Source organism: Ahaetulla prasina, chromosome 4, assembly GCF_028640845.1.
Source record: "Ahaetulla prasina isolate Xishuangbanna chromosome 4, ASM2864084v1, whole genome shotgun sequence".
NCBI classification, from domain to species: Eukaryota; Metazoa; Chordata; class Lepidosauria; order Squamata; family Colubridae; genus Ahaetulla; species Ahaetulla prasina.
In genome coordinates this window covers 15,219,708-15,244,304 of record NC_080542.1, presented here as the reverse complement: position 1 = coordinate 15,244,304, position 24,597 = coordinate 15,219,708, and the positions used below count along the sequence as shown (strand labels likewise).

The window sequence follows — 24,597 nt, the reverse complement described above, 5'->3', positions numbered from 1 at the left end:
CACTACTTTTGGTATCATCTTCTCTGTAGCCCTTTCTTGTATATTGGCCAAAACAATCATAGTGGTTCTTGCTTTCATGGCCACCAAGCCAGGCTCCAAAATGAGGAAATGGGTGGAGAAAAGGCTGGCCAATGTTATTGTTCTTTCTTGCTCCCTAGTGCAAGTCACCATCAGTAGTATATGGTTGGGAATTTCTCCCCCATTCCCAGATTCAGACATATATTCCATGGCCGAAGAAATTGTCCTAGAATGTAATGAAGATTCAGCCTTCATGTTTTATACTGTCCTTGGTTTTATGGGGTTTTTGACTACTATCAGTTTTACAGTGGCTTTCTTTGCTAGGAAGCTACCTGACAGTTTCAATGAAGCCAAATTTATCACCTTCAGCATGTTGGTCTTTTGCAGTGTCTGGATATCATTTGTTCCCACCTATCTCAGCAGCAAGGGGAAGTACATGGTAGCTGTGGAGATCTTCTCTATTTTGGCTTCTGCAACTGGATTACTGTGCTGCATTTTTGCCCCAAAATGCTACATTATTGTTCTGAGACCTAATCTGAACAGAAAGGAACAGTTGGTAAAGAAACAAAACTGACTCATCAGATCCAGTATGCTATAAAGTCTCCAATTTTTTTTTAATTTTTTTTTATTTACATTTATACCCTGCCCTTCTCCGAAGACTCAGGGCAGCTTACACTATGTTAAGCAATAGTCTTCATCCTATTTGTATAATATATACAAAGTCAACTTATTGCCCCCAACAATCTGGGTCCTCATTTTACCTACCTTATAAAGGATGGAAGGCTGAGTTAATCTTGGGCCTGGTGGGACTTGAACCTGCAATAATTGCAGGCAGCTGTTGTTAATAACAGACTGTTTAGCAGACTGCGCCACTCAAGGATAGATAGAAATTTTCTCCTTAAGAGATTGCTGTCCATCTTGTAGAATTGATTGAAAACAAGTGTGCAGGAATAAAATATGGAATGTAGTCCTTATCAAATGGTTTCTTTACACATCAGATTGGGGGATATTTTGTGAGAAATAGAGAAATGTAATGTAGCTGCTATAATAATTATTTACGTTTGTCATAGAAAAGAGAGACCCATAGGAAAACCAGAAGATAAAAGCTATTGAAAAAATGAAGGGAAAGAAGGAGAAATGTTGGATAACCATTTGTCTGAAATGGTGTAGGGTTTCCTGCCTGGGCAGGGGAAGACCTCCAAGGTCCCTTCCAACTCTGTTATTGTTATTATTAAATGAGAAATAAAATTCGAGCCTGGTTTTTGCCATTTTTTACAACCATAAAAAAAACTTGATAACCCAAAGACATAAGAAAAGAGAGAAAAAGATGTATTTGGAAAACTGATGATAAATCTTTTGGCAATAGGTAAACGTCTAAAACAGAATTGAGAAAATAAAAAGGGGATATATGTGTAAGTATTTCTAGGATTAGGGATTGAAGTCTTTCAGCAGTTTTGACATTTCCATAATATTATCTACTTGTCAATGTAAATTTCATAAAACAAATCACTAACACAACTTACAATTACTTACAAAAGAAAATAATACATAGCAAAATGCAAACCAGGTGGCTTTACTGTATCTTATAAGCCAGTTAAAGCCCCCCAAAGCCTCCAAAGTAAAGCAAAAGACCCAGCAGTCCCAGAGTAGAAATGCAACATATAGTATATACAACATATAGTGTAACAGGCCCTGTCTAGAACAAAAGTCAGAAGACTAGTAGAGTGCATCCATGAACACCAACTAGCAATCATCATCAGAAGACATGATCAAAGTGCCTTAATTTCCATATTAATTTCTGTCAGAATATTCATGACTGGGAAGACATGGTAACAAGGTTAGCCAATGAATAGACATGATAACAAGGTCAGCCAATGAATAGGCATGGCAACTGGGTCAGCCAATGAGGGCATGGAAGGAATCTGGGCATGGCTTAGCTCTCTGCTCAGCTCTGAGTCTAGCAAACAAGTTTGGTCTTGTCTCTCTGTTGAACTACCACGTTGGAAGAAATCTGCTGTTGGTATTGTAAATTATTTGTTATGTATATAAAGAAGGTAATGAATCCTGCTGCATCAGTCTGCCGTGTGTGCTTTCTGGATTTGATTTTTGCAATAAACTCTTAACGATTTCCATGTCAGAACACATGGAATGATTTAACCATAGTTTCAAGAGGGAAACCATAGTTTCAACTGAGAATCAGAGACCAAGCAAATCCAAACATGCGTAGAGAGGTAACAACAACTATATATCATTCAAAAGAGACAATCAAAAAGCCAAAAAGAAAACAATAAGTTTAAAATACCTTGTCACCAGCAATCAACAGAAAGATTAATGCTAAACCAACAATCAAGTAAACAAGTCCAATCAACAAACTAGTAATGCAGTCAAACAAGCTAACAATAAACAACAGCCTAATCTAGGAATCATGAAGGTCTCACTGACAGGGCTAGCCACTATATACAATGAGAGCAAACCCCACTTTTTTGTAGTACAGATGACTAATTTAATGAAAAATCTGCAAGAAAATAACCAAGCTCAGAGAGCACTACGGTCCACAGTTCAACCCTTGGCTACAAATATTCTCTTTTACTGAAACATCAAAGTTTGGAAAAGATCTATGTATGTATAGATTTATACATTTATATTTATGTGTATGTATATACACATAAAGTGTATGGGTCTCTCTCCCTCCCTCCCTCCCTCCCTCTCTCTCTCTCTCCTCTGCCTCCCTCTCTCTTCCTCTCTGTATCTCTCTTTCTCTCTGAAATTGGACTTCAATCAAGGACCCAGATAGAAGAGAAGGGAATGCCCGAAATGTGCCAAGAAATAGAAGTAAATTTTAGTTCTGTTATTGATTTCCCCAAAAGGGAAAATCTGTATTGAAGAATTATGTATGTGGTGCTAATGCTCATAATGTAAGTGTGACACAAATAAGCACATTGGTGACCAAAAGGGATATCAAGCAAAATTCAGACAATACCAGTACTTTGAGTAATTTTATTATTTTTAGAATATCCGAAGAGAAAGATGATTCGTAATAGTGAGATCCAAATTTCATTGAATGCAATTTGATTTGATTTACTTTGTTGTTTAATTAATCATGACTGAAATTTTCATTTGAATTCAGCTGTTTTCTCAGTTGGAAGCCAACTGCAGATGCTGGAGAAGAAACCTTTTACATTTCTCATTTAGTGCTTTCCATCCCCGTCATTATTATTTTGTCCTTAATTCCAGGTTACAATAGCCTGTGTATCACAAGTCAGTTTGAGCACGTCTAGACCTGTACAGTCATTATCAGTTATGCATTCTTGTTTTCAATCTCTAAGGAGTTACGGAAAATATGAGTCCTTCGGGAGAAGGGTGGTTTATAAATCTAATAAATAATAATATTAAACGTAATGTATTTCCACAGCAACAAAAATGCAATATTCTTTTTTCTCCAAGGATACAGACAAAGTCCTGTCATTCTGATTTTTTAAAAAAGTAAACTTTTATTTTAAAGCAGCCTCATGGAACACTGTATCTCAGGCTGTCCTATTTGAAATGCTTAATTCTAAGGGAGTGAACAGAGGGCTGAGAGATAAATTTGTCTCCAAAATGATATTATTCTTTGCATCTGTAGCAATATTGTCCTTCTATTTAGAAGCTGATGAAACCCTTGCTAAATGTTCTGTAGGAAACCAACCTTTTATTCAGCACAAGCGATATCATTCAGAAGATTTGGTCATTGCAGGCATTTCGTCTCAAGTTTACATGATGTCTGATGAAGTAACATTCAGAAGAAGTCCATCAGATGAACTGGTTGATGATTTCATGTATGGAATTCCTGTTTTTCAGTAATGCAAATACAGAAAAAAGTTAAAGCCTGTGACATGACTGAATTAGGATAGAGGGTGAATGTTAAATTGCCTATCCAGCACTATTATTTCTCAATAGTATTGCTTCAATTTCCATCTCTTATGCAAGTTATTTTCCGATGTGTTTTTATTTCTATTGCTTATAATACCTGCTTCGGTACCATTTTAGCAGGAATCAGTGTAATTGTAATACTTTTTTTTCATATGGCTTTAACTCAATGAAGTACAAATGAAATAATTGCCTGCAGAGCATTGCTTCATACCAGCAATATATTAAGGTGTGCATTATTGCAGTTAGTCCTACCTGCAGATATTCTATCAAATATTCCTCAGAAATTTCCACTGTGTTGAATAAGTCAAGTAGAATATTGGGGTAGGATGTAAAATTAAATCTGAACCTCCAAATTAAGGGGGGGGAACCTAATTATTGATGTTTATTGCGTTGTGCAATTGGGCTGCCTGAATGCGTATAGATTGTTATATTGCTTTGACCTCTTTCTTGAATATTTTAAACAAATGGTTTGTTTGGTACTAGTACATCTGCCTGTATCACTGCTTGTGGCCTCTACAATCTAAACTTGTGTGATACAATTACAATGCAGCCAATTCCAGATGTGGCTACAGTTGTTCTAAAACTCATTTCAGATTTCATATGCAAAACTACCAGCACATCTTGGCGTTGGACTTTGCAATCAAAGAAATCAATGAGGATTCCAAGATCCTGCCTAATATGACCCTCGGTATCCATATGTCCAATAGCTACATCCTGGCAAGATGGATCTATTTGGCTACCTTGGATCTTCTCTCTACAAAGGGAAGATTCATCCCAAACTACAAATGTGACCTCAAGGACAATGTAATATCTGTGATCGCAGGACATAATGCTTACATTGGTCAGTTCATGTCAAACATTCTGAGTATATATAAGATCCCACAGGTAAGAGCCATCCCATAAAGAAAGAAGTCAAATCCAAATACGGTATTTCTTACTTGATTTAATTAATTTCTTTTCCAAACTTTTATTTTTATGAATGCTACTAGTTTCAGAAACATTGAAACAAAGGGATAACGAACATTGCCTCATATAGTTAAAATCACAATCAAGCTATACATCAAAATATATTTCATCCAGGGTGGGAAAGAGAGGAATGATTCAAAATGCTAGAAAGTTGTGTATATCTAATTTACAGGGTAAATTATTTATTTATTTATTTTTATTTATTTTATTTGTCAAACACTATATATAAGTATAAGCATGAAATAACCATACAAATTGGATACAATCAAAGGGAACATTAGGACAGAAACGGTAGGCACGCTGGTGCTCTTATGCACGCCCCTTACAGACCTCTTAGGAATGGGGTGAGGTCAATAGTAGATAGTTTTTGGTTAAAGCTTTGGGGATTTTGGGAAGAGAACACAGAGTCAGGTAGTGCATTCCAGGCATTAACAACTCTGTTACTGAAGTCATATTTTCTACAATCAAGATTGGAGCAGTTCACTTTAAGTTTAAATCTATTGTGTACTCGTGTATTGTTGCGATTGATGCTGAAGTAGTCTTCGACAGGAAGGACATTGCAGCAGATGATTTTATGAGTTATACTCAGATCATGCCGAAGGTGGTGGAGTTCTAAATTTTTTAAACCCAGGATTTCAAGTCTGGTGGCATAAGGTATTTTATTGTGATCAGAGGAATGGAGAACTCTTCTTGTAAAATATTTCTGGACACGCTCAATTGTATTAATGTCCAAAATGAAGTGTGGGTTCCAGACAGACGAGCTGTATTCGAGAATTGGTCTAGCAAATGTTTTATATGCTCTGGTTAGTAGTATAATCTTTCTGGAGAAAAAGCTACGCAAAATTAAGTTTACAACTCTTAAAGCTTTTTTGGCGATGTAGTTGCAGTGGGCTTTGGCACTTAGATCGTTTGATATGAAAACTCCAAGGTCTTTGATGGGGTGAGGGTCATCTACAAGGTAATGTCCATCAAGCTCGTATTTAGTGTTCTGATGTCTTTTTTTTCCAATGTGTAAGACAAAGCATTTGCTGGTTGAGATTTGGAGTTGCCAATTTTTTGACCATTCCGACACAAAGTCAAGGTCTTTTTGAAGGGTAGCCGCATTGTTGGCAGTGTTAAATGTCACTGAAAGATGTGTAAACATAGCATAATTCAGAGGTTCATATTCATTCTTGCAGTTCATATATTTCTGGAGCTTTGATTATTAAAACAAAAAGAAACAATTATCATAGAAATTGTACTGGAATATGCAAATGGTAATATGCAAATGGTAATCAATTCTGCCCTTGCCTGGAGAATTTAATATTTAATATTTAAATACGATCCTTAAAATAGACATAAGTGATTTGGAAGTATATACTCTAATTTCTTCTTTTTTTTTAGCTCATATATGGTTCAACTGCAGAGATAGATGACAACATACAAGCTGCTTTCTTCCATCAATTATTTCCAAATGAAGACCTTCAAATTATGGGGCTGATCCAATTGTTGCTTCACTTCCAGTGGAAATGGATTGGGCTCATTGTCCCAAACCGTGAAAAGGGGAAAAGGTTGATAGAGAATAGGCTTGATATATTTTCTAAAAAAGGCATCTGTTTTGATTTCATGGAAGAATTGCCAAAGGAATCTGTTGCCAAGGATGTTGAAATTCAACTTAATGGTTATGTTTTGCTGTATCAGGCTATAATGAGAAGTACTACCAATGTTGTAATCATATATTGTGAAAATGAGGATATACCCCTTTTTAGAATGTTTCCATTTATTTCAGAATATGAAGACATGCCAATGAAGAGAAAAGATAAAGTTTGGGTCATGCCAGCACAGATGGAATTCACATCAATCCCCTTTCAAAGATACAGGGGCCTGGATTTCATCCATGGTGCACTATCATTGGCAGTTTCCTCAAAGGAAATATTAGGGCTTAAGAAATTTATTCAGATGAGAAAGCCTTCTTCTTCAGAAGAGGACAGTTTGACAAGAGTGTTTTGGGAAAATGCATTTGAATGTTCTTTCCCAAATGCTGGGTTAGATGAGGACAGTGACAATCAATGCACTGGTGAGGAGTCACTGGAGACCCTTCCTGAATCTGTGCTTGAGTCTAGTATAACTGGGCAAAGTTATAGCATTTACAATGCTGTCTATGCAGTGGCCCATGCTCTGCAAGCCATGCTTTCATCTAAGAGCAGAAAAAGAGGAACTGCTTGGGAACTCAATCAACAGTCTTGGCAGGTAAAAACAACATGAATGAAAATACACCTTTATATAAGGGCCAGTAATACAAATGTTCAACTAGTATTTTGGAGTTGAATAATTAAGAAGAGTATTCTGAAGCTGAACTAACTCATAAGTGATATGTCAGAACTTCAAATAATAATTCCGGATAACATTAAACAATGCACAATGAGAAAGAGGCAATGTCAAATGCTAATTCAAGAAGAGTTTTGGAAGAGTATGGGGTAAATCAGTTTCCAAATGAATGGGACTGTTTAATAGGATATAAGGAACATGTCTTTGTGTCCCACAGTGGTTTGTGATAGTTTTATCAAAACATTCCACTAGGAACCTCTGAATCTTATGATGCAAATGCTTCTTCTAAGTAAGACCATTGTTCTCTTTATATAACAGTTAAGCTGGAAGTAACGAGATCTATTATGTAATTACTTATGAATAGGTATGTAAGCATCATTTTGCCCTCCTTTTTGAAATATAAGCTCTGCAGAAATTCCCTTCATTAGTTTCTGGATGGAATATTTTCAGTGTCCTACATTAACAATGAATACAGTAATTGTATTTGATTATTTGCTTGGGTTCTGATTTCACAGTGAGGAGAAGATTATGAGAGGGAGGAAAGAAGGAAGGAAGGAAGGAAGGAAGAAAGAAAGGAAGGAAGGAAGGAAGGAAGGAAGGAAGGAAGGAAGGAAGGAAGGAAGGAAGGAAGGGCATTGCAGTGAGTCTTGATTATTTGCTTGGGGTCCTGCTTCTTGATTCCACAGTGAAGAGAAGAGTATGAAATACATAAGAATAGAATAGAATAGAATAGAATAGAATAGAATAGAATAGAATAGAATAGAATAGAATAGAATAGAATAGAATTTTTATTGGCCAAGTGTGATTGGACACACAAGGAATTTGTCTTGGTGCATATGCTCTCAGTGTACATAAAAGGAAAGATACGTTCATCAAGGTACAACATTTACAACACAATTGATGGTCAATATATCAATATAAATCATAAGGATTGCCAGCAACAAGTTATAGTCGTACAGTCATAAATGGAAAGAGATTGGTGATGGGAACTATGAGAAGATTAATAGTAGTGCAGATTCAGTAAATAGTTTGACAGTGTTGATGGAATTATTTGTTTAGCAGAGTGATGGCCTTCGGGAAAAAACTGTTCTTGTGTCTAGTTGTTCTGGTGTGCAGTGCTCTATAGCGTCGTTTTGAGGGTAGGAGTTGAAACAGTTTATATCCAGGATGCGAGGGGTCTGTAAATATTTTCACGGCCCTCTTCTTGATTAGTGCAGTATACAGGTCCTCAATGGAAGGCAAGTTGGTAGCAATTATTCTTTCTGCAGTTCTAATTATCCTCTGAAGTCTGTGTTTTTCTTGTTGGGTTGCAGAACCGAACCAGACAGTTATAGAGGTGCAAATGACAGATTCAATAATTCCTCTGTAGAACTGAATCAGCAGCTCCTTGGGCAGTTTGAGCTTACTGAGTTGGCGCAGAAAGAACATTCTTTGCTGTCCTTTTTTAATGATGTTTTTGATGTTAGCTGTCCATTTTAGATCTTGAGATATGATAGAACCTAGAAATTTGAAGGTTTCTACTGTTGATACTGTGTTGTCTAGTATTGTGAGAGGTGGAAGTATGGAAGGGTTTTTCCAAAAGTCTACCACCATTTCTATGGTTTTGAGTGTGTTCAGTTCTAGATTGTTTTGGTTGCACCATAAGGCTAGTCGTTCGACCTCTTGTCTATATGCGGATTCGTCATTGTCTTGAATGAGACCAATCACTGTTGTGTCATCTGCGAACTTCAGTAGCTTAACAGATGGATCATTGGAGATGCAGTCATTGGTATACAGAGAGAAGAGAAGTGGGGAGAGCACACAGCCTTGGGGGGCCCCTGTGCTAATTGTACAGGTATTTGATGTGATCTTGCTTAGCTTCACCTGCTGCTTCCTGTTTGTTAGGAAGCTTGTGATCCACTTACAAGTCTGTTCCGGTACCTGTAGCTGGTTTAGCTTAGTTAGAAGAATGTCTGGAATGATGGTATTGAATGCTGAACTAAAGTCTACAAAAAGGACCCTTGCATAGGTCTTTGGAGCCTCAAGATGCTGTAGGATGTAGTGCAGAGCCATATTAACAGCATCATCTGTTGATCTGTTTGCTTGGTATGCAAATTGCAAGGGGTCTAACAGCGGATCCGTGATGATTTTCAAGTAGGAAAGCACTAACCTTTCAAAGGTTTTCATGACTACAGATGTTAGAGCAACTGGTCTGTAGTCATTCAGTTCCTTGATGGTGGGCTTCTTCGGCACTGGGATGATGGTAGAGCATTTGAAGCAAGAAGGAACATAACACATCTCTAGTGATTTATTGAAAATATGGGTGAAGATGGGGGCCAATTGGTCAGCACAGACGTTTAAGCAAGAAGGCGTTATCTTGTCTGGGCCTGGAACTTTTCCTGGCTTTTGTCTGTGAAATAGGTCCTGCACTTCCTTTTCTGTAATCACTAGGGGTTGTGAACCCAATGAAATGGGGTCAGTTGTAGGAGGCTTGGCTGTTGTTGGTGTGTCTGAGATGGGGGTTGTGGAGATAGGTGGCTGTAGTTTCCTTTCAAACCTGCAGTAAAACTCATTCAGGTCATCTGCCAGTTGTTGATTACCTTCAGCCTGGGAAGGAGGTTTGCCATAGCCGGTGATATTTTTAAGAGTTTTCCACATGTTTGCTGGTTCATTTGCTGAAAAAAGAATAACAAAAAAAGAATAAAAAGAAATAAAAAGAAGAACAAAAAGAAAGGATGGCATTGAAGAGAGATAAATAAACAGACCACAACTATTTTTTGTTGGCCCTTCATAGATCCAATGCTCACAATATTTCAGTACACCAGAGCTTGTGAGCAACAGCAAGTAACCAGGGTGCCATTAAGAGTCAATATTCCAACTGACATAGATTATAATATTATCTCATGCATGCTTCCAACATGCATGAGAATACTAAAGGACTTCTAAATACCTAAATTCTTTTTAGAAAGGATGCAAAAGACATTAGAAAGATTGTTAAGAGAAAGTAAATGCCAATTTAGTACCGGGAAAGAAGAGAGAGTGAGAGAGAGACTAATTCTGCAATAGAAGGAAATTCCTGCAGGTATTCAAGTTAATGTTATCATACCTCATAACAATAAATAGTCCTCATATTATATTTGCTGATTGGTCTGCCTTAAAAGGATAACACCTAATTTATGAAAGATCCTTCATTCATACTTGCTCATTATTTCCAGTTGTTATAAATCTCTTTTAATGATTTCCATTTAGTTCCATTGGTATCTGAAAGCTGTTTCATTTAACAACAGTGCTGGAGAAATGGTTTCCTTTGACGAAAGAGGAGAGCTAGCAACTGGATTTGATGTTATCAACTGGGTCACCTTCCCAAACCAATCATTTCATCGAATCAAAATTGGAAAGATAGCTCCAGTGACTCTCCCTGAAAATCTTCTTACTATTTATGCAGAGGAGATCATCTGGCCTGCCATGTTTAATCAGGTAGTTTTGGCACCAATATTAAACCATGGTGAATAATTCATTTTATTTTTACTTAGTGCTTCAATGTTCAGAAAGTTCTTTCAGGAATTGCAGGCATACAATGACTGTTTTTTCAAAGTGACTCATGAATATGATAACCCTAAAATAAAGAACCAATGCAAAATATTTGCACTGATTAGAAGACAGATTTCTATCAAGGGGGATTTACAAAATATAAAGAAAAACTCTGTCCCTGAGTTTACATGATTTCCTGGAAAGTTGGAGTTTAGAAGCAGGACCTCAAATAGCAACACTATGCAAAGTGGCACACTTTAGTAACACTCAGCTTCCTAAAAATTGCAATCTGTAACATCCCCTGTGTAACAGATACAAGTATATTAACAGTTTTCCTACCAGTCACCAAAGACCCCTATTACGAAGCCAGCTTCATTTAATTAGCATCATGCAGTGTCTCTGAATGTACAAGATTCTCTTGAGTGGTTAATTTATGTTAAAACTGAATTAATAAATGATTCCGAAATGGTGACCCAGGATGATTGAATTTTCATAGCATATTTGAATATAGAATGGTTTGCAACTTCATGTGCCTCAAAGGTTAAGACATTTCCAGAAGGGGAGACTACATATATCAGTAGTGCGATCCACTTACCTTTTCTACTGGTTCAGAACTGTGAGTGTGTGTGCTTGCTTCACTTGCGGTCAGCCCTTCTGCGCATGCACAGAACCTTCAGAACGGGTCTGGATGGGGAGGAACAGGCTCAAGCTCAATCCCTCCAAGACGGAGTGGCTGTGGATGCCGGCATCCCGGTACAGTCAGCTGAGTCCGCGGCTGACTGTTGGGAGCAAGTCATTGGCCCCGATGGAGAGGGTGCGCAATTTGGGCGTTCTCCTGGATGAACGGCTGTCTTTTGAAGACCATTTGACGGCCGTCTCCAGGAGAGCTTTCCACCAGGTTCACCTGGTGCGCCAATTGCGCCCCTTTCTAGACCGGGATGCCTTGTGCACAGTCACTCACGCCCTTGTGACGTCTCGTCTGGACTACTGCAATGCTCTCTACATGGGGCTCCCCTTGAGGGGCATCCGGAGGCTACAGTTAGTCCAGAATGCAGCTGCGCGGGTGATAGAGGGAGCCCCTCGTGGCTCCCGGGTGACACTATCCTCGTCGGCTGCACTGGCTACCTGTGGCCTTCCGGGTGCGCTTCAAGGTGTTGGTGAATGTCTTTAAAGCGCTCCATGGCATAGGGCCGGGATACTTACGGGACCGCCTGCTGCTACCGAATACCTCTCACCGACCCGTGCGCTCTCACAGAGAGGGGCTCCTCAGGGTGCCATCGGCGCGACAGTGTCGTCTGGCGACACCCAGGGGAAGGGCCTTCTCTGTGGGGGCTCCCGCCCTCTGGAACGAACTCCCCCCAGGACTTCGTCAACTTCCGGACCTCCGAACCTTTCGCCGCGAGCTTAAAACCTATTTATTCATCTGCGCTGGACTGGGTTAGTGTTTTAATGGGTTTTAATGGGTTTTAGTTCTAAATTTTAATTCTGGCCAATTTTAATAAGTTTTTTAATTGTATTTTAATTTGTATTTATAGTATTGTATTTTTACTTGGCTGTGAACCGCCCTGAGTCCTTCGGGAGAAGGGCGGTATACAAATTTAAATAATAAATAAATAAATAATAAATAAACCTTCTGCACATGTGCAGTCTCCGTGGTGACATCCGGGTGTGTGGGCGGAGCTTTCCGTCACTGCCCCTGACATACATCTTTCAGGGTTCTGATTTGACTTGGTCAGTAGATCCAGATTTGGCATTAGCAGAAATTAACATGGACTTCAGAGAAAAGTAGATTCCAAACATATTAGAAATATTTAATTAAAATTTGATGACTAGGTGACTAACCTAGATACTATATTACCTTTTACAAAAACATTTTTAAATATATATATAAGCAAAAGTAGCGTAAGAGAAGTAAAATAACAAAGTAAAGATAATAAGATACTGGTTGATAGCCAAAGGTTAAAATATCTACTGTTTATAAATATAGCATAAATCATGTTATTGTAAAATATCTGTCTGAAAATTGTTTGGAGCTTTAAATTGGAGATACCTACTTAAAATAGTATAAATCACCAAGTAAAGCTATAAATGCAATGCATGGAATCAACAAATGTGACTACCGTTCCTGTCCTATTGTTCCCTTTTGCTATAACAAATTAACATGGTTGTTGGATACTTTTGCTTATATATATATTTTTCTTTTATAATGTGTTGATTTTCTTATGTTGATGTTTGTGTATACTGTTGTGACAAAATGAAATAAAATAAAATAAATAAATAAATAAATAAATAAATAAATAAATAAATAAATAATAAAAAAAAAATACTGGAAATCTAATTTTCCATAAAGTTCAAAGACAGACTTTTGGTTGTGATTTAACTTCTTTTATAATGTTATAGTGCAAGGATGATTTCCAGTTAGAATGAACGTCAAATTTTTAAATACAAATTTATTCTTGATATGGAAGAATACTTTCACAATTTAGTTAGCCATTCTTCCAAGGAAGCAATTAAGCATTCTTTCAAGTAGACAGTAAAGAAGATCATTGGAGCCATTAAGATATAATTTAATTTGAGAAATGAATCCTTTTTGAGGACTCTGTTCATCATTTCACCAACTGTGATAAAGTTGGTGACATCTTGCTTGATTATACAAATAACAAAAGAGTCTTAAAAAATAACCTATATGGTGCACTTCCTAAATTATACCACTTTCTGTCACATGGCTGTCATAGGATATATGCTTTGTACAACATGGCCAACCCAAGGTGTTGGTTATCACCTTTAAAGCTCTCCATGGCTTAGGACCGGGTTACTTACGGGACCGCCTACTGCCACCGTTTGCCTCCCATCGACCCGTGCGCTCTCACAGGGAGGGACTCCTCAGGGTACCGTCAGCCAAGCAATGGCGGCTGGCGGCCCCCAGGGGAAGGGCCTTCTCTGTCGGGGCTCCCACCCTCTGGAACGAACTTCCCCCAGGACTTCGTCAACTTCCTGACCTTCGGACCTTTCGCCGCGAGCTGAAGACATATTTATTTATTCGCGCAGGACTGGCATAGAATTTTAGATGTTTTATTTGGTTTTAATTTTACTTAGTGGGTTTTATAGTTTTAAATGTATTTTAACTTAGGGCCATATTTAATAAGTTTTTTAATTATTGTTTTACTTTGTATTTATTCATTGTTGTTTTATCTGGCTGTGAACCGCCCTGAGTCCTTTGGGAGAAGGGCGGTATAAAAATTTAATAAATAAATAAATAAATAAACCCAACATCCAGCCTGTGCATTTATTTAATTGGTAAACATTTACCGAACATCATATGCTTGCAATAGAGTTGCATTTCTCATATCTTAAGTGTTGTTTGTAAGATCACTAAGGCTGCTTGCTTCTCCCAAGGTGTGTTTCTGGCCTGTTTCACAATATTTTGTTAATACAATGATACCTCAGTAGTCATTGATAATTGATTCTGGGAGGTGCAATGAGTAAACCAGGTACCGGGAGGTACCAAAATTGATGATAAACAACAACAACAACACTTTTTTCTCATAAGTAATAAGGTTGTGAGTCACAATGTAGCTGATATTAACAAGTTCTAGTTTCCTCATTGAGTTCCAAACAAATGATGAATTCAATGAGTTTCAAAGCATTGAAATACTAGTCAAATCCAATTCTTCAGATGCAAAACTTCCTGAAAAGTTAAGTAATAATTTCTTAATTTTCCTTCTTAATGTCCAATAGGTACAGCCCTTTTCTATGTGCAATCCTCCATGCTTATCAGGTTACAGCAAAATGAAAATAGAAGAAAAGCCCTTTTGCTGCTATGATTGCCTTAAATGTCCAGAAGGAAAAATTTCAGAAAACACAGGTAAGATATCTAAAGCAGAGATTTCATTCCTATGTATTTTGTTCAATGCCTTATATTACTCTTTAATTATAAAACAATAGTTTACCATCTCTTTACAAATGACTCCATAATTCAGGAGAGATGTTGATTACTTAGGAGTCTATTTAAATATCATGTCATCTTTTTTTACTTAGGGAAAGATATAATATAATAACAGAGTTGGAAGGGACCTTGGAGGTCTTCTAGTCCAACCCCCTGCCGAGGCAGGAAACCCTTCACCATTTCAGACAAATGGCTATCCAACATTTTCTTAAAAATTTCCAGTGTTGAAGCATTCACAACTTCTGCAGGCAAGTTGTTCCACTTATTGATTGTTAAATCAATCAAGATAAACCAGACCATAAAAATAAATCTGTTGACCTATGGTTTCTATGAAAGTAAAGAAATTTCAAGACTGGGTAGAATGAACTGACCTATCATTTTGGGAATTGCATTTCAGAAAGATTTAAAATAAATGGTAAAGGATAGATCTTAGTTAGTTCAGCAAGCATAATTTCTTGACAGTGTAGTTTGGGAAACAAACAATAATTTAAATTTAGATTATGTTTTTATGTATGCATCACATTTCTCTACCATCTTCTGAATTAAGTTAATCTGGACAGTTTACACATTTTTACATACTCTTTCCCCTCCTTTTCAAGTTTTGTATGAAGCTACTGGGTGAGATCATTCATCACCATGGACTGAGGTATCATCAATATGCTGATGATACTCAGCTATATGTCTCAGCCTGTGGTGAGTTAAGCGATGCTGTGTCCTCCCTCTAACAGTGCTTGGAGGGTCTTAGGGGCTGGATGGGGAACAACGGGTTGAAACTAAACCCTTGCAAGTGGCTCTGGGTTTAGGGTTCTTTGGCCCAGGGATAATTGCTACATTAGGTATTGGATGGGGTAGTTTTACCCCAAATAGAACCTGTGCATAATCTGGGGGTTCTCTTGGACCTACGACTCCTGCACAAAGAGGAGGTGGTGGTTATGGCCTTCCTGTCTTGACTATTGAAATGTGCTCTAAAAGAGCATCCGTGTTGTGGCTCCCACCCCCGAACCAGGCCCCATGCCCGAAAATGTCTTGGAGCCGGGCCTGCTGCCAGAAAGTGACTTGGACAGTGAGGGGGAAGGGCCATCAGGACTTACCTTGGAAGCACCGGCCTCCCTGGATCAGCTCCAGGAGCCAGAAGCAGGCCAAGCGAAAGAGATAACGAGGCCTCCTTCCCCTGACTCTTTCCCCCCCCCCAGGCCATGCCTGCAGACCCAGCTGACAGCAATCAGGCTTGGCTCAATCCCAGGTTTTGTAGGCAGGAGAGAAGAGAACAACAGAAGCAGGGGAGGGGCAGGCTTAGGAAGTGCTGAGTCATGGAGCCACACCCCACAGGATATAAAAGGCAGCAAGAGCTGGTGTGTCTCTTTGTATCAGGCAAATCCACGGATTGACTAGAGCTGAAGGTTGTGACTCACCAGCGTCTTGGCAGCTAACGAGGGTTCTTGGCAGACGCTGGCTCTTTTGCTGCCAGAGCCGGCTAATTAAGCCATCGATTGGACGGAGGCGAGGAGGACATAACAATCCGGAAGCTCCAGTTGGTGCAAAATGCAAAATAAAACACAGGGCCCACATGGTTTTGTGCAGACCTCATTGTGCACATGTATGACCTCTCCTGTGGGAGCTGCATTGGTTGCCAATTTGCTTCCATGTGCAATTAAAATGTGCTGGTTGTCACCTTTAAAGAACTTGATAGCTTGGGACCAGATTATCTGAGGGACCGTCTCTTGCCAGTAACATCTACTGGACCCACCAGAGCAGGGAGGCAAGGAATGTTGTGGGCCCCATCCCCTAGAGAGACACACCTGGTGAAACCTGGAAGAACGGCCTTCTCCATGGTGGCTCCCTCTCTCTGGAACATCATTCCCCCAGAGATTAGAATGGCCCCCACTCTGATGCTGAAAAACCTGAGCGGGATGGAGCCCATTAAATGGTTTGTGTGATATATTGTCATCAGGGTGGGGTTTATTTTATTATATTATTTTATTAATATATTATATGATTGTCTCTTTTATTAATTTTCTTTTTTTATATAAGATTTTTATATTCTTGTACGCTGCCTTGAGTCGCCATGTGCCAATAGATGGAAATATAAATTTAATAAATAAGTAAGTTTATTTATTTATTTATTTATTTATTTATTCGTATTTGTATACCGCCCTATCTCCCGAAGGACTCAGGGCGGTTCACAGGCAAGTAAAAACATATATGTACAAATTAAGATAACCATTAAAAAACTTATTCTAAAAGCCAAATTATTAAAAAATAGTATAAATATTAAAACCAATTAAAACCACTATAAATTTAAAATCTAGTCTAGTCCTGCGCAGATGAATAAATGTGTTTTAAGCTCGCGACGGAAGGTCCGGAGGTCCGGAAGTTGACGGTAAGTAAGTAAATACATAAATAAATATCTTAGTATAACAGAATAACAGAGTTTGAAGGGACCGTGGAGGTCTTCTAGTCCGACTCCTAGCTCAAGCAGGGAACCCTATACCTTTTCAGACAAGTGGTTATCTAATATCTTCTTAAAAGCTTCCAATGTTGAAGCACCTACTGGATTCATTGTTATCCCTGTCAGAAAATTTCTCCTTTGTTGTAAGTTGTTTCTCTCCTTGATTAGTTTCCATCCACTGCTTCTTGTCCTGCCTTCAGATGCTTGGGAGAATAGATTGACCGACTCTTCCTTGTGGCATCCCTTCAAATATTGGAACACTGTTATCATGACAGCCCTTCTTCTTTTCACTAGACTTTATGTATAAAAGTGAATCATAGTATAAAGATATAAGTAAATATAAGTTAAAAACAAATTTTAAAAGTAGGGTTGCAGCATTAAAACTTAAAATGTTAATGTGAAAACAATGCCCTCAGGACACCCAGGGTTGCATATCAGTCTTCAACTTCCATAATGATGAAGACTGAGGACCAGCCTCACATTTGGGAGGGAGGGAGGGAGGGAGGGAGGAAGGGAGGGAGGGAGGGAGGAAGGAAGGAAGGAAGGAAGGAAGGAAGGAAGGAAGGAAGGAAGGAAGGAAGGAAGGAAGGAAGGAAGGAGGAAGTAATCTTCAAATACTCATTGTTAGGAAAGGAAATATCTCTGAAATGATGACCAATTGGGTAGTGGATTGTTGTCTATAACATTAAACACATGACTGCAATAATTTCTTTTCCAGATGCAGATGACTGCTTCCCATGTTCAGAAGATCAGTACCCAAACAAAGCTCACAACATTTGCATTCCAAAACACATCACATTTTTGTCTCATGAAGAATCTCTGGGAATTAGCCTGACAGCTATTGCTTCCTTCTTTTCTTTCATCTCAGTTATGGTCCTGGGAATCTTCATTAAGCAACGGGACACCCCCATTGTCAAAGCCAACAACCAGAACCTCACCTACATTCTTCTCATTGCTCTCCTCCTCTCCTTCCTTTGCACTTTGCTCTTCATTGGGCAACCTGACCAAGTAAAATGTCTCATGCGACAAACTTCTTTTGGCCTCATCTTCTCTATAGCTCTTTCTTGTATATTGGGGAAAACAATCATAGTGGTCCTTGCTTTCATGGCCACCAAACCCGGATCCAAGATGAGGAAATGGGTGGGGCAAAGGCTGGCCAATGCTATAGTTCTTTCGTGCTCCTTGACACAATTCTCCATTTGTGCAGTGTGGTTGGCAATTTCCCCCCCATTCCCAGATTCTGACATGCACTCCATGGCTGAAGAAATTGTCCTAGAATGTAAAGAAGGTTCAACCATTATGTTTTATACTGTTCTTGGTTTTTTGGGATTCTTGACTGCAGTCAGCTTTTCAGTTGCCTTCCTTGCTAGGAAGTTACCTGACAGCTTTAATGAAGCCAAATTTATCACCTTCAGCATGTTGGTCTTTTGTAGTGTCTGGATATCCTTTGTTCCCACCTATCTGAGCACCAAGGGAAAATACATGGTAGCTGTGGAGATCTTCTCCATTTTGGCTTCTGCAGCTGGATTACTGGGTTGCATCTTTTCCCCCAAATGTTACATTATTCTTCTGAGGCCTGATCTGAACAGAAAGGAACAGCTGGTAAAGAAATGAAACCGATGTATTTGGTCCACTATAAGTTCTCTAAATTGTGATAGAATCCTCCTTTGCCTCATTAAAGGGCTACTGAAAATCTTGAAGAACTGATTGAAAACTCGTTCTTTGGGTTTTAAGCCAAAAATATGCAGTTATGAAAGATAACATTTTGAATGTAATCCTTATACCATGTTTCCTATATAATCCTGGCAAAATTGAGTGGCTTTGGGTACAGGGAGCTCCAGGATCTGAGAACTTTTCATCACTAGTTCTGCATTATCTGTACAAACCCAGTTTGCAAGCTGGGGGTTATCCTGAAGTCACAACTCCAGCCCAAAGAGCAGATGGCAGGTTTAAGCATGGGAGCTTTTGCAAAGCTCCAGTTTGTGCACCATTGTGACTTTTCCTGGATCATGACTCCCTCTGCTTAGTTACTCAAGCCATGGTTATCTCACATCTGGACTACTGCATCTACATAAAACTACCCTTGAAGTCCACTCAAAAGCTTTAGCTGGTGCATAGCGCAACAGCAGCAGTAGTCTTTGGGGCCTCTAGTGTGATCCATCTCTGTTTCACAAACTTCATTGACAACCAATGTGCTTCTGGCTGCACTTCAAGTTATTGATTATGACCATTAAAGTCCGTAATGGAATCTGATGCTTCATCATGTTAGGAGAAGCTTGTCCTACTGGTGCCAGCAAAGAGGGCCTTTTTTGGATTCTGTTGTTCAAAGAACTCTGATTATCGGGATCCAAAAGAAGAGCCTTCTCTGCTGCAGCACCTACCCTTTGGAAATTCTTACCCTGTAAGATTCACCCACTCCCTCCTGTCCTTTCACAAAAGTCTTAAGACCTGACTCTGCCAATTGGCTTTGGGACCAAATAGGAGAGCTTCACACAGGGGGTAGATTGATGGCAGACTCTACCTTCCCACTGCTGGACTCTGCTTTCCACCCACCCATCTTTTTGTTTTTCATATTGATGTATGATTTCCCTGTGTTCCTTTTTCATTGTTTATTTGACTATAGGACCCCCTGACACAAGTGATGTCGAGCTGGCCAAGCTCCCTGGCCATGCCCCTTGCCCCTCCCCACAACATCAAACACAACCCTGATGCGGCCCTCAATGAAATCGAGTTAGACACCCCTGTTCTAGACAATCACACCGCTTGTGACACAAAAGGGAACAATCTCGCAATATTTAATGAGCATGTATTGAAGATGTGAGATAATTTCAGGTGTTTTTTTTTTTTTTAATGGTTCCACAATTTGACATTCCCGATAATGGCTGAGAAAGCATAAAAGCTGGTGGGGATATTTTATTTATTTTATTTTAAGGACTGGGCCCTTCATTTAAAAAGGAACAAACCTAGAACATCTTTTGGCAATTTCAGAGAATTGGAAGGAAATATTTTGGTAGACAAACTTTCAACTGTAGCCTAAGGTAGACCACTGTGTTTCCCTGTGTTCCTTTTTCATTGTTTATTTGATTGTTTTATTGTTTTACTTCTGTTCTGTTTACATTCTTTTCATTTTCCTTCTGTTTCATGATTGTAAGCTGCCTAGAGTAGGCCCACAGCAAGATAAGTGCCAAATAAATGTAATATATAAGTAAGTAAATAAGTTAGTCTAGGTGGCTTTTTGTGAGAAACAGAGAATTACACCTGCCGTAAGAGATATTGGAGCCTGTCACAGAAAACAGGGACCATAGGAACATGAGATGTGACATACTAATGAAAAAAATAAAGGTAAGGAGGGAAGGGGAAGGTATGGAGGAGGAGGAAATGTGATAAAATTTGAACTTTTTTTCTCATTTTGTTCTACTTTAAAAAATAACAATAGCCCATAAATGAGGGAGGTGGGAGAGAGGAAATGGTTGAGAAATACGTAGATCACAGAAAAACTTTGGTGATAGGTTAACAACTAAAAGTATACTCAGAGGAATGAAAAGAGGATATAAAAATAAATTTTTATAAAATAATTGCTATCAAACTGCCTTCCATTGAGAACCTGTATACTGCACAAATCAAGAAGAGGGCCGTGAAAATATTTACAGACCCCTCGCATCCTGGACATAAACTGTTTCAACTCCTACCCTCAAAACGACGCTATAGAGCACTGCACACCAGAACAACTAGACACAAGAACAGTTTTTTCCCGAAGGCCATCACTCTGCTAAACAAATAATTCCATCAACACTGTCAAACTATTTACTGAATCTGCACTACTATTAATCTTCTCATAGTTCCCATCACCAATCTCTTTCCATTTATGACTGTATGACTATAACTTGTTGCTGGCAATCCTTATGATTTATATTGATATATTGACCATCAATTGTGTTGTAAATGTTGTACCTTGATGATCGTATCTTTTCTTTTATGTACACTGAGAGCATATGCACCAAGACAAATTCCTTGTGTGTCCAATCACACTTGGCCAATAAAAATTCTATTCTATTCTATTAAAGTTTTGGGGGTTTGGAGAAGAAACCACAGAGTCAGGTAGCATCCATCATGACTCTCAAATACATTTAATTTTAGAAATATTATTAGGTATAAGGACATACTAACAGATAGGAGAGAATTGAAGCAGAAACAAAATTTGGAAGAACAGGGATTCAATTAGATTGGTATATGTATATGTAAATACAAACAAGATATGAAAAAGCACAATACCAATGAAGGAAGAAAAATAATAGATCTCAGAAGAAACCAGCATGGATGCATAAAGAACTATCTGACAAATTGAAAGACAAAAAGGACAAGTATAAAAAGTGGAAAGAAGGGCAAATAACAAGACAGAATATCAGCAAATAGCCCGAGCCTGTAAAGATGAAGTGATGAAAGCTAAGGCTCATAACGAACAAAGGCTAGCGACAAATCAAGAGATGAGAGGTCGGTGTCTATGAGATCACTTGGCTTTTTTAAAGTTATAACTGGGGATCCCATCATTATGATAAACTTTATAATGACGTATATTGAGACAAAAGTTAATCATCTTGTGGTCATTGTTGGAAAAGGGTTCTTTTATTTGTAGACCATAAATTGAGTTTTAACTGTTGCAGAAGATGAGATCAAGGCAGCTGTTAGTGTTGTTAGTTACTAGTTGATCCTGTCCCAGATCAATAACAGCATTGTACAGGGTTGCATGTATGCGTTCAGTTGTACTTTTGTTTATGGTCCAATTAATAACAGGTAGATTGAGGTCACCAAGAAAGATAAGAGGGTGTGGGCATTTATTGTTGTGTCCAGTTATATTAAATGAATGACCTACAACTTAATTACACTGCTATCCTTCCTTCCTTTTTTCCCATTAATTTTCTGACATTGCTTCTATTTACCTCCATCTCTATTTGAGAACCATCTCTTTTAATAACACTTCAGGACAGCAAGTCTCCTTTAATGAAAATGGAGACTTGAACACTGGATTTGACATTATCAACTGGGTCACCTTCCCAAACAAGAGCTTTGTTAAAGTCAAAGTTGGAAAGATAGACCTAACCAATTCTCCAGATAAGCTAGTTGTCATATCTACAGAGGACATCATCTGGCCTGTTATGTTTAACCAGATATTTCCTGCTCAGATTTCAAACTGTGTGCATTCTTTCCCTTCCCATCTTGTTTTCATCAATATAGATTTCAAAAACAACTTAATTCAATTGCTGCTGTCTGTTTTTGATAGGATTTCAAGATTGGCCAAATTTAAAGGATGCAGTTTAATGACTATTGCATATGCTGCAGAGGTTCCATAATATAACACGGTATTTTGGGGGGAAATTTAATTAATTAATAAACAGTGACGCTGATTTGATTCAAATTTTATTTCCAGATTGAAGTTATTTTAATTTTAAAGTAGGAGTCATGTTTATAAAATGTTATTATTCTTGAAACAATAATCATTATACGGATGCACACCATTCTGATATAACTCATCATTCAAGAAGTGATACAAGAAATCGCTTTGATCTCTTCCTTTCAGCTAATCTGTTGTCTTCCTATTCTTCTTCAGTCTTGTCAAACATAGTCTTTCTTCTTTAGTCTTCCCTTTCCTTGAATGGTCTATTGTTGGAATATTATGCCATATGAACCCCTTTATGAAATTGTTTATAAAATTACTTATGTGCAAATATAAGCATGAGCAAGTTTTGAGAAATTGCTTATGTGCAAAAATATCAGCATAGGTAAGTCTGGCAAATTTTTATCATGTAAGCAGAAATCTGTTTGATGCCAAGGTTGCAAAGATGTTTGCCTGTAAATGTATCAACACCTTTGAGATAGCCACAGAACATTCCTTTTCTGATAAGGCTCTCTTCACAAAGCTGCTTAGAAGTTTCTTCTACATACAATTATATGAGATTTGTTAACATGCAGAGTCAGGATGCTTCAAGATGTATTTCTGTTGCTACGTGTAGCATGAATAGTGTAACTGTAGAACACCTTAGACACGTGTGGGAGTCCTTGTAGCCTGTGTAGATTGCTATGCAACTGTGCCACGTAGGCAATAAGCAGAGAACAAAGAGCAGCCACCTCATGGCGGAGAACAAAGAGCCACCTCATGGTAAAACTCCTCCCAAGAATCACGAGCTTTCTCCCAAAATCATAGGCTTGTGGATGTGCTTGCAGTCACGTGTTCACATGTTGAATATATGCTAATATGTAACCTCCCCTGCTTACCTTTTGTAACCACCCATTTTTACCTATACACAATAAAAGGGGGCTCTGGAATTTGCTCTGGGCTTCTCATCCCAGACTTTCTCCAGGCTCTCATCCCGAGAAGTCCATGAGTCTGTCGTTCGTTAGCAGCCTTCATGAGAAGCCCACCAAATGCTTGATGCGTCGACAGTCTATCCTGATTTTCACAATTTCCATTTTGCTAATCATTGTATCTATTAGATCCAGGATATTGACTTGTTCTTCTTTCAACCTATTAGTCCTTTTTTTAGTTCTCAGAAAATCATTTACAACTGCTGGTATCTATCTTTTTCTTTCTTGCTCATCCTCAGAGTCCTTATTTCCAAACTATCGGAAATAATTCAATCATTTGAACTGATTGACTTATCACAAGAGCCACTGAAATATCCCCATCTTTCATCTTCTTTATAAAATTACTGTTGTTTTCTTTTATAATGTCAATGTCCTCTACATGTCTTCTGCAGACCATCTATCAGTAAGTAAAGAGTACCAAATACCAAGTCGTAAGGAGCATAAAATTGTTGCTGCTAATTTTCTTCTTTTTCCATCAATACTTGAAAGATACAGCCATCAGAAAAAGGCAATTAGTGTGTCAGGGGCAAGAAGTCAGGAACAAAGATGAGCTTCAGAAGTACTAAAAGTTTATTTTGTGCTATATAGAGAGGAGAATGTGATCTTGTTACTGCCAAGACAATTTGGCCCAAGATAAGAGTCAATGGGTCTTCAGTTTGAGGTTGGACTTACGTCTCTTTCATGTGGAAAGGGATCCCAGATTGTTTATGCTTTTGACTGGACTCTCATATTAAAAATGGTTGTATCCTACATGGTGTTTATTTGTCTGATATGGCTGGGAAAAAGAAATGGGGAATCTCATATCCATGATTATGTTAACCCTAGCTGAGACAGAAACTCTGGTCATTTGGGAGGTAAAAGGAAAGAAACTCAAAGAAAATATATACATCTCTATTTCTAACTAATTTCTTCTGGATCTTGACTTTTGCCTGGCCAAATGATGCTATTTTCACCTCTCCAATTTTTAGGATACCCACCTTCACTTTTGATTCTAGCTCTCATTACCTGTAACTCACTATTATTTCTCTAAATGCAGGAGATTTTGGAACATCCACATCCAACATTTATTATTTAAAAGTAAAATCCATACTGAAATAGAATTTGATGAAAGAAAATGCATGCCTTGTAAAAA

General features: G+C 38.3%; 1 protein-coding gene across 1 annotated transcript; it reads left to right on the top strand.

Annotated features, from left to right (window-relative positions):
- The first annotated feature begins 76 nt into the window (after nucleotides 1-76).
- On the top strand, nucleotides 77-18,719 carry LOC131197985 (vomeronasal type-2 receptor 26-like). The gene is made up of 8 exons (XM_058182493.1): nucleotides 77-574; nucleotides 2,886-3,009; nucleotides 3,641-3,833; nucleotides 4,635-4,812; nucleotides 6,277-7,122; nucleotides 10,429-10,656; nucleotides 14,449-14,575; nucleotides 17,824-18,719. The coding sequence occupies exons 1-8, from the start codon at nucleotides 77-79 to the stop codon at nucleotides 18,717-18,719; spliced, it is 3,090 nt and encodes a 1,029-aa protein (XP_058038476.1).
- Nucleotides 18,720-24,597: the final 5,878 nt, after the last annotated feature.